The following is a 10,671-nucleotide window of genomic DNA, read 5'->3' on the forward strand; positions in this document are numbered from 1 at the left end:
TGACCACGCCCCTTTTTGGGTGATAGAAGCGGAGAAGTTTGACTGGCGGTCAATGGGAATTTCTGGTCTTCGCTCCTTTAATCCGATAAAATAAGAAAACCGTAGTGCTTTTTTAGATATTAGGAGCCCAAATCCGATGGCCAGTAAGGCAAACTATTATATAGTGTCGTTGCCGATCAATGATCGACGTCGTTATATATTATAGAGAAAATTAATGAAATAGGGGTTGATTCATCAGAGCAGTCATACGTCATCTCCCTGTCATCTGGGATTTGTAGTTCTTCATTGGCGGAGTGATCTGACCACGGGACTACACCCAGGCGGCGCTGCCTGATTGCATCGGCTTTCTTTACTGCCCGAATCAAGACGTGTGAAGTGTGCTGGGTGAAACCGGGAGACACTGAATTAGCGGGTGCAAAAACGTGGCATTTTGTCCCTTTTCCCAAGAAACGACATTATTTCTGAGCGTATATAGAAGAGATATACACATTTAAAAACACACATTGCAACAAAGATGTCTTGGCAAAGCTACGTGGATAACCTGATGGCCGATGGCAGCTGTCAGGACTCCGCCATTGTTGGCTACACGGACGCCAAATACGTCTGGGCAGCACATGCCGGGGGAACCTTTAACAATATCACGGTAAGATATAACCTTATCATTCTAAGATAGAACCTTATCATTCTAAGATATAACCCTTATCATTCTAAGATAGAACCTTATCATTCTAAACGGAGATAGAACCTTATCATTCTAAACGGAGATAGAACCTTATCATTCTAAACGGAGATAGAACCTTATCATTCTAAACGGAGATAGAACCTTATCATTCTAAACGGAGATAGAACCTTCTCATTCTAAGATAGAACCCTTATCATTCTAAGATAGAACCTTATCATTCTAATGCCCATTGGCCTCGCTTGCACCTCTTATCTCTTAGCTTAAACGTGTTAGCATTACCGGCTAGCGTGCAAACACAACAGCAGTGCATACATAGCTAACGACTTAGTGGCGAATTATTTAACTAACATTGACAAAGAAACGGAATATATATATATATATATATATATATATGTGCTAAATGAACTCTGTTGAATGTCTGTTATTAAGATGGGCCCTGCTGCTGCTTGGAAAGCTGAACCACCCCCTGCACAAGTAGTCATGATTTAGCTTGCTAATGCTACCCTATGTCAGCAAGTGTCATTCGTTATGTCCCTTTCATTCGTTAGAAGCTAACTACAAGCTAGCTAGATAGGCTAGCTAAGCTGTCCTGCAGTATTATAGCCAGTACCATAGGATTAGACGAGACGAGAGTCTATCAATGGCTCTGGTGGTGTTAGCCTGCTGCTAGCAAGCTAGCCCTTGTGTCACTGACTTATGCATAAATGCAATGGTCAGTGCAGGGAGAGGGTTTTGCAATTGAGAGTCTTAGTGTAGCATAGTGTTATAACCTGATAAATGTCATAAGCACTAAGACCGATTGTGCTGTAATGTAACTTAAGCAGGGCTGAAGTCAGGACCCAGCTTGGCCCCATGTTGCTTCCCAAGATGGCTGCTGCCCCATTCCCATATCCAGGCATAATGAATGGGCTAGGATAAGTTTCATGTCCCCTATAGTTACTGATAGACTGTAATGGAACTCTGATTTAAGGCCTGATTTAAGACCTTTGGCATTTTGCATGTCTAAATAAACAACCGAACTACAGGTTAGTTAAGCATACGTGCAGAAAAGGAAGTGCACAGGGATGGCTATTCATTTAATACTCTTTAAGTAAACCTCATCCCCTCTTGATCAATCAATCAACATGACCGTCTGAAAACATCCAGGAATTTTCTGTTTCTTTCCTGTTTCTGCCTTTCTGTATTTGCATTCTTACTGACAACTGATGCAGGTTTGAGTTCAAAATGTGTTGGCGCTTTTCCATTGACCACCAGCCCGGTACGGCTCGGCACGGCGTGCCGTACTTTCAGAAACGCTTCTCCATTATACACAACAGACCTGGAGCGACCCGGGACTGTAGGAGGAGTTACGTGTCATAAGAGCACTTCACTTTAATAAGTGACGCTGCCTATAAAGCTCAACGGGGGGGAAATGCGATAAGAATTGTCAAAATGCAGCACTATCGTGAATAGATCAGCCTTAAAACATGTAACGTTAGATGTATAACGTTAGACAGGGAGCGATGTATTTCTACGGAAAGGCTGTGCTTGACGCTCTTATTGGAATGACGCGGGGCTCATACAATCTCCGCGTTTGTTATAGATACGAGTGCTGCGCTGTCTTGCTGGTAGGGATGTCCCGATCCCACTTTTTCACTACCGATACCTGGGCTTCGGGTATCTGCGATACCGATACCGATCCGATATTTGTATAAATGTTTTGACCCCTGAATAATAACAAATACCTCCCCAGTATATAGTCCACACCAACACCAGTTAAATTAAAGACTGCCAGCCTTTATTAAAGCAACAAATGCGACGTGTTGTGGATTGGAACTACGGATCATAAGCTTTCAAATGATGTGTCATACATTGAAATCCGAAAAATATGAAGTTTGAGTCATTTGAATGTTGTTAGACGTCAGGCACATATAGGGTTAACCTCTTTGTAATGAAACCGGAAGCACACAGCGCTATGCGCATTTTAAGCGCATATAGGACTCGCGTGAAGCATTTCTGCGACACGCGTTTCTGTTCACTGTTTTCATTCCCTCATCGCTTATACACATAAGTTTGACTGCGCATGACAGTAGGATCGGATCGGAGCCTTTTTTTTTTTCTGGTGCGATCCGCGATCCAGCATTCAGGTCCAATATCGCGGCGATATCTGATATCAGTATCGGATCGGGACATCCCTACTTGCTGGTAGTAATATATTTATTTATACAGCATATGGATGTTACGTGCCTGTTACTTGCCGCTTTCAGTTCTAGTAGATCTAGTAGTTTAGATCTCGCAACCAGGGAAACGCCGACATGTGTTAAAGGGAGCAAGACGTGAATCTACCGGCATTTGGCTCATGAGGGAACGGCGAAAATGCCTGGACGGCACAGCTTGGGATTCCATTGAAGTTACAGGGTGAAAGAGGCTTAAATGTTGAAAAAACAGTAATACCATGTTCATTGATAAAATGACATAAGGGAGGGAAAGGGGGGATGGCAGTTTTAGAAGGGGGATGATGAAGCGTGCTGGACTGAGGAACAGCATAGGCACAGCACATCGCCATAATAGCGATTTCTTTGTTATGCTTGTTGTAAATAAAAGTTCTATGATGCATTGAGATGACATTAAACTAAGATAATAAGATGGTTATCATAATTTTTCAAATCTTTATTAATAAGTTATTACAGAAACAGTAAGTGACGTTTTCCGAGCGCGAAATCTGTTTAATCTGTGGTATTTAAAAATGGCGGTTAGCGATGAAGTCTGTGAACATGCGATGCCGATTTCCGTTGACCAATCAACGGTGTGCAGCGTCACACGCAGCCTGGCAAAAAAGTACCTTTCGCTACCCCTCTCGAACGGGAACTAAAAACGGCACGGGTACTATGGCCCGGTACGGGTCGGCCCGGTAGTGGAAAAGCGCCATATGTAACTTTTAGGACCTGCTCAGTTCACCTTTTGATTAATGTGTGAATCATGTCTCCTTCCTCCTTCCACAATGTCTTTCAGTCTCAAGAAATTGATGTCATGATCGGAAAGGACAGGCAGAGCTTTTTCACCAACGGGCTGACCTTGGGCCAGAAGAAGTGCTCCGTCATTAGAGACAGCCTCCACAGCGACGGAGACTGGACAATGGACATCAGGACAAAGAGTGGAGGAGGAGAGCCAACATACAATGTTACTGTAGGAAAAGCTGGAAAAGGTAAAAGGGTGACTACATTTAGGCCAATGGTCGACAGGAGTCAACGTTATTGGATACATTTGAGGCTGTATCATGCTCGAGCTTTGTCTTTTCTTTGTCAATCAAAGCATCTCATGGATATGTGTGATGTGTTATGACCTATCTATGTTTTTTAGGTAGACCATTAACACTCATCACCTTTCACTAAGACACAGGCAAAGTTAATGTATGGTATGCCCTCAAATCCATAATTTGTAAAGTTGTAAGACTTTGATGGATGCTATGGTTACATTTACTTTCTTATTCCTAGTATAAGGCTTTAGATAAAAGTAGGCTATGTTGTGGCAGAGATAAGAAACCTTTTTGCCAATTCTAGTGTGTCTGCCTTTAGTTCTCACTCTGAACTGTCAAAACAAGGGTCTATCTTTCCTTTTGCCTTTCCCTATGCTTCTCTTTAATGTTGCTCCATGTGGTGTTCAATCTAATCACGCTTTGGGTAATCTGTGTCTCTGGGCAGTTGCCATGCAATATCTCTTCATGTTTTGGTTTGGCGTGTTAGATTTTAATAAGAGGTGCAATGTAGTTTTGTTTGATCAGATGCCAATTTAGCTGTTCTTTAGTTTGCCTGTGCTGTGACACTACCTTCTGTCTCAGTGGCGTAAAAGTATTTTATGTAAGATACCAACCAAATATTTTGAAGAGATATTGAAGGTGATGTTCCAATCTCCCTGTGAGGCCTCTAACATAAAGCACAGTTCACATCTATGAGACGTGATGGAACTTGAGTCGTAGTCGCAAGGGACTCGCCAGCGATTTGACATGTCGAATCTTAGCGCAACGTCCAGATTTTATGGAACGTCTTGATATTTCTCTTCAGCCAATCAGGAAATAGCACAGACCAGCGTTATCTCTTGCCATGAAGCGGAGTGGACCTTATTGATACGACCCGTTTCCGAGCCAAACAGGAATGAGCATTTCGTGATAACAATGAGTGCAAACACTTCTAATCGTGGCAGCTATGTTGAGTTATTACATGCTTTTGCTGAGAAAGATGAAAAGTTAGCTAGACATTTGGAGACAGGTAGGCAAGACTCTTGAAACTCACCTAGAAAGTGGTAGGGCTACATCTTTGTGAGTGACATGGAACTGACCCCTCCGTAGCCAATAGATAATCTCTTGTTGTTATATAGGGAGCTGGCTTTACTCAACTTTTAGGTCTGTCATGACAATGGAGTTTGAATACGAGTACAGCGATGTGTTTTTATGTTTTCGTCTAGTGTGTGTGTGTACGTTTGCCGTAATGCGTTGCAAATGAGAGGCAAGTTGGCTAGATAGCCTTCATACTCAGGTACATCTTTGAGTGACATGATACGGACCCCTCTGTAGCCAATAGATATCCCTTTTTTTTTTCGGAGTCCCACTCATATTTTTCATTTTTATTGACAGTTACAGTGAAGATTTAGACAGGAAGGATGGGTGAGAGAGAGAGGAGGGATGACATGCAGGATATGTCCCCGGCCGGAATCGAACCAGGGACCCTGCGGTTACATGGTCTGCGCTTAACCCGCTACGCCACCTAAGCGCCCCTAGATATCCCTTGTTGTTGTTAGAACAAGGGCTTTATTAAACTTTTAGGTCTGTCATGACAATGGAGTCTAAATATGAGTGCAGCGATGTGTTTTTATGTTTTCGTCTAGTGTGTGTGCCCTGACAGCTAAAGCATTTGCGTTGCAAATGGGAGGCAAGTTAGCTAGCTAGCCTAAGTTAGCCTACATACTCAAGTCAAAAACGGTCCATATCCTCTTGTTTCCTAGCTAGGTGTCTTCGCCGTTTATTGATCAGTGCTACTGCCAAGCATGTCACTGTCGCTGTCAGCCATCTTGCAGGGTAAACAAAAACTTGCGTTGTATAGTCGCAGAGTTCTTACTGCGACATTCTGAAGGTTCTAAAACTGACCCGTCGCACAGATGTGAATTGGGCTTAACAGCTAACCCTCACTAAGAGGCAAATATAGCAACACACCACACACATGCTCCCCCCTCCCTCCCACTTCCTAATGTAAGTCTTATTGAACACCTGGGATGGAAGTGTTTGTGCAGCATGTAGTAAGTTAGGCATCCCCAGCCCTGTAGAGTGGTAGTGATGATGACAACCCCTCAAAAGGAATCAGTGGGAATGCTTGTTGTCCGTTAGCCAAATATTTAATAATGCAATCCTGAAATGTTATTGCTATACCTTATATGGATCTTCTATTCTACAGACCCTTTCTCACAGAGTTGCCTTGGCATTTAGTGGGTTTAAGATTAGTGGGGTTCTGCCTTGTACCCGTTCACACCAACAGCAAGTTAGTAGATCAGTATCATTCACACTAGGAGTGCAACGGTTCTGTTGGCCCACGGTTCGGTATGAACCTCGGTTTTTGGGTCACGGTTTCGGTACGTGTTTTTGTGCATAAGGATTAAAAATAAAGAAATCCAACTGTTTATTTACAAAATGTTACTTTACTTTATTTTGCTTATACTTATGGAACTTTAACATTTAGACACATTCCAGAATATGACTGGTATATTGTATAATATAAATATATATAAACAAAAAACACTTTCAAATGTAAAAGAAATTAATAAACACTTTCAAATGTGACTTGTCTTGAAACTACAGATTTCATATGATGTGTCATACATTGAAATCCCCAAAAAGATGACTAAGTTAGTCATTTGAATGTTGTTAGACCTAAGGGACATATTGGGTTAAACTGACCAATGAAACCAGAACAACAAACGCTGTTAGCGGCTAACAAAGCACATGGCTACGAAGGTCTTAACTGTATTTTAATAACATCACAACATGCTGATAGAACATCAACATGCTAAAAACACATAACTACACATAATTAGATGATCACGCAGTCCTTGCTTTTGAACACATTCTAAAATGAAAGTATGTTTACAAGCCAGGTGTCACATACCTCCGTAAAACAATAACAATGAATCCATTCCACAAAGCATACGTATTAAGTGATCCATAAACTGTTGTTTATTACATTGAGTGGGCACTTCAAACTTCAAGTTGCGTGTTATGAAAAACCCCGAAAATATGACATCTTGGCAAGAAAAAGTTTAGAGCTATTTATAGCCGTTTCACGCGAGTGGTTTACGGTTTCACCAGTTGCGTCACAAATGTAAAAGTGCCTCTTAGGCTTGACGACTGGTATAGGAGAGGAAGAAATGAAAGTAAAAATGCACTTTAGCCATGACAGCTGTACCAGCTGTAGCCCATATACGACACGCATGAAGCATTTCTGCGACGCACGTTTTTGTTCCCTCATCACTGTGTTCAATGCCAAAACCAGAATGAATGACCCCACAATGCAGATTTGTAGCAAACCAGGGTTTCCTCAAACTGTTACCATGTTCTCAACTACGCTCGCCATGAACAAACATTTGAACAAGAAGCAACTGCGTTCCAGACCAACTCGACCTCTGACTTTGAATGAAACGTAACAGCATAAACCGAAAACCGCCACGGTTCACTAGTGCAGTGTTTCTCAACCCTCTCCTCGGGGCGCCCCAGCCGCTCCACATATTTGATCTGATCCACCACCAGCTCACCTGATTCAACTAATCAAGTACACACCATAATTGCTTTGTACTTGATTAGTGGAATCAGGTGAGCTGGTGGTGGAACAGATCAAATATGTGGTGCGGCTGGGGCGCCCCGAGGAGAGGGTTGAGAAACACTGCACTAGTGTATTGAACTGTGGAAGGCGAACCGTACCGTTCAGTATAAAACCGAGGACCGCTGCACCCCAATTCACACTGATGCAACCTAGGTCTTTGTATAGCAACGATCAAATGATTACGTTTGATGTTACATCCTTTGCAACGTGTACATCAATGCCATTGCAACTTTTGTAGCAACACCACTGTCCTTGTTTGAGTTCCCAGCCTGGTTGGATTATTCATTGTTACCAGGGTATCCGCGGTGTCTTGAAAAGTATTAAAAGTTGATAAATACATTTTCGGAAAATCAAGACCCTTAATAAGTATTACAAGTAAGAAATTCTGTTGTATGATAGTGGTCTAGTCCAGTGTTTCTCAACCCTCTCCTCGGGGCGCCCCAGCCGCTCCACATATTTGATCTGTTCCACCACCAGCACACCTGATTCAACTAATCAAGTCCAAATCATAATTGCTTTGGACTTGATTAGTTGAATCAGGTGTGCTGGTGGTGGAACAGATCAAATATGTGGAGCGGCTGGGGCGCCCCGAGGAGAGGGTTGAGAAACACTAGTCTATTGCAAACTGAAACTGGTAAGTTAAAGGTGTCACTGATGTCAACGGTTACAGCTCGAAGTGACTGTGAGGTCTGGAAAAATATTGACAAGGTCTTTAAAAAGTCTTAGAAAGGTATTGAAATCAACCTCAAGATTCCTGTATACACCCTGAGTAGGTAACATAGACACGGCTGTTCTAGTGTCAACTGTCACTTAGATCCAACTGTCACTTTCAAATTAACCTCAAGATTCCTGTATATACCCTGGTTATGAACAATGCCTGGACAGCACTGTTGTATGCACACGACTGTACGCACTACACTTCCACTAACTTAACACTAAGTTATTTTCCTCACTTGACTGCCTTTCCCATTTCCCTCTTTCCACTCTAAACTTTCCATTTTCTATTTCTTCTCTTTCAGTCTTGGTTCTTGTTATGGGCAAAGAAGGGGTCCACGGAGGCGGCTTGAATAAGAAGGCATACTCAATGGCAAAGTACTTGAGGGATTCAGGGTTCTAGTGTCGTCGAGCTTGCTTAGTTTAAAATTGAGGGACAAAAAGAAGAGAAAAGAAATATTGCTGTTAAGATTTCTCCTGCAAGCAGTCAAATGTCTTGGAAACTTTAATAGCAATGAAGAGTAATGGTGGTAAGATCTCCTATGTCACCTTTGTTCCCCCTTCTTATTGAGGGTAAAAAGACTCTTTCTTTTCATTTTTTGTTCATTTCTCTTTTTGTTTCCTTGTGTGCTCCAGTATTGGTTATAGTCATGGGAAAGGAGGGGGTCCATGGAGGACAGCTCAACCAGAAAGCATTTCACATGGCTGAGTACCTGAGGAAGTCTGCGTCTTAAAGCAGTCTCTACCCATCCTCCACCTAGCAGCTCACTCGTTACTCACCCCCATTGTGTTGACAGTACGTCCGGGATTAGTTAGCATATACATTGTTACTCAACCCAGTCCCATTTTTGTGTAAGTACAACTTGTTGGTTTGTTTTATTTTTATGTTTTTGCCCCCCTGTCTCCTCCCCCCCTCACATTGTGTATTCAACTATATCTTTGACACTAAAGTAAGGGAGCATGTTCATCTGAAATGGTTAAAATGTATATTTACCAAGAGAAATGTGCAACAACAACAAAAATAATTTAAAAGTGTAATAAAATAAAAAAAAGACTTTAACACATTTGGACTCACCTTGTATAAACAAATACTTTGGCAATTGGCAAATGACTAAAGGGGGAAGCGGCACCATGAATTGCTGTAAGTGATGCAGATAGTATTAGACAGGGCAATGTCTTTCTAGCATTTTGAAGAGGTACCAGGCTCATGTTGTCTTCCTTTTTGTCAGCATGTCACGTCTTGAGAAAGTTGCATGCATGTCTTTTAGCATATAGAACTACTTTTTTGTGACCGCCCCAAAAGTAGATATTCCAGCCAAAAATGTTCTATTCATTCAGCCATCTGTTTCTTGCTTTGTCTCTTTAAACATTACCATCATTAAAGAAGTCAAGCATTCCTCTGGCAAACCTCTCTGTACCATAAACGTATGCCCCCCCCCCAGCCAACCATTTCTTTGAAGTTGCAATATCTTCCATCAAATGCTTTTGCTGTTGTACTTGAATGTGGTCTTGCAAGTCATTGGTGTGGTGTTGGAATACTGTTTGAGTGTAATGGCAGATCAGCATCTTTGAGGTTTTAGATAGTTTTCTTCCTATGGTCCTTCACTACATTCTGGAGTCTCCATGGACATTCCATCTCTGCGACAGCCCAGGCACTTGTCTGCTGTGCCAGCTCCTACAATTGTATTTCACGCTGTGACATTTTTTTGTTGACAGTGTCTTTCTTGTCCCCTCAACCATGTTTTGTCAAGTTGGCAAGTTTGTTTTTCATAGGACCAATTGTGATGTCACAGTTAGGGAGATTTTCAGATTGACTTTCAGACCATTGTGAAGGATGATTGATTGTTGGCCTCATTTGTTTGTTGACTGTAAATCATTAGACTGTACTTCAGATTGCTGTAAAAAAAAAAAGAAGAAAAAAAAACACAACAAAAAACCGAACACTTACTGCTTCTTTAGATGGCTTTTAAACACTAATTGGTTAACTGCTAATTTGTCTTTGACAGATGAAATTGCAGCCCTTTTTGACAACTGTGGTAACCTGAGTATTGTCTCAGTGAATGCATTAAGCCCAAGCTCTGCTGGGCAACAAACCTCGTTGGACATAATTGCCTTGTGCTCTACTCATCATCAAAGATGTATCAGAAACCTGTCATAGCACGGTACTTTAACAGTATATTTAAAAAGGAAAAAAGACATGTGAAACTGTACACTACATTTATGGAAAATGGTGTTTGGTTGGAATAAGAACATTAATAAGTTGTCTTGTGAACTTTCTAATAAAAAGAACAAAACAAAAAACTGTATCCTGTGCCATAACATAGATCTGATCTGTTGCTACTGTGAGTTGGATTTCCAATTGCTGCCCCCAGCAAGAAGAAGTCACTTTTAATGGCACTTTCCTTATAGGGATATATTGGCGTCGTCTACCAA

At 41.7% G+C, this 10,671-nt stretch overlaps 1 protein-coding gene across 2 annotated transcripts; it reads left to right on the top strand.

Moving 5' to 3' along the window:
• The first annotated feature begins 362 nt into the window (after positions 1 to 362).
• Positions 363 to 10,542, top strand: LOC308168376 (profilin-2-like). Of its 2 annotated transcripts, none has more exons than XM_080542942.1 (3): positions 363 to 643; positions 3,674 to 3,866; positions 8,544 to 10,542. In XM_080542942.1, the coding sequence occupies exons 1-3, from the start codon at positions 515 to 517 to the stop codon at positions 8,639 to 8,641; spliced, it is 420 nt and encodes a 139-aa protein (XP_080399068.1). In that variant the 5' UTR covers positions 363 to 514; the 3' UTR covers positions 8,642 to 10,542. The 2 variants fall into 2 exon arrangements, with proteins under 2 accessions (XP_080399068.1, XP_080399069.1); XM_080542943.1 differs by having other exon boundaries at positions 8,875 to 10,542.
• The last annotated feature ends 129 nt before the right edge of the window (positions 10,543 to 10,671 follow it).

Source organism: Nansenia antarctica, assembly GCF_963989245.1.
Source record: "Nansenia antarctica genome assembly, chromosome: 12".
NCBI classification, from domain to species: domain Eukaryota; kingdom Metazoa; phylum Chordata; class Actinopteri; order Argentiniformes; family Microstomatidae; genus Nansenia; species Nansenia antarctica.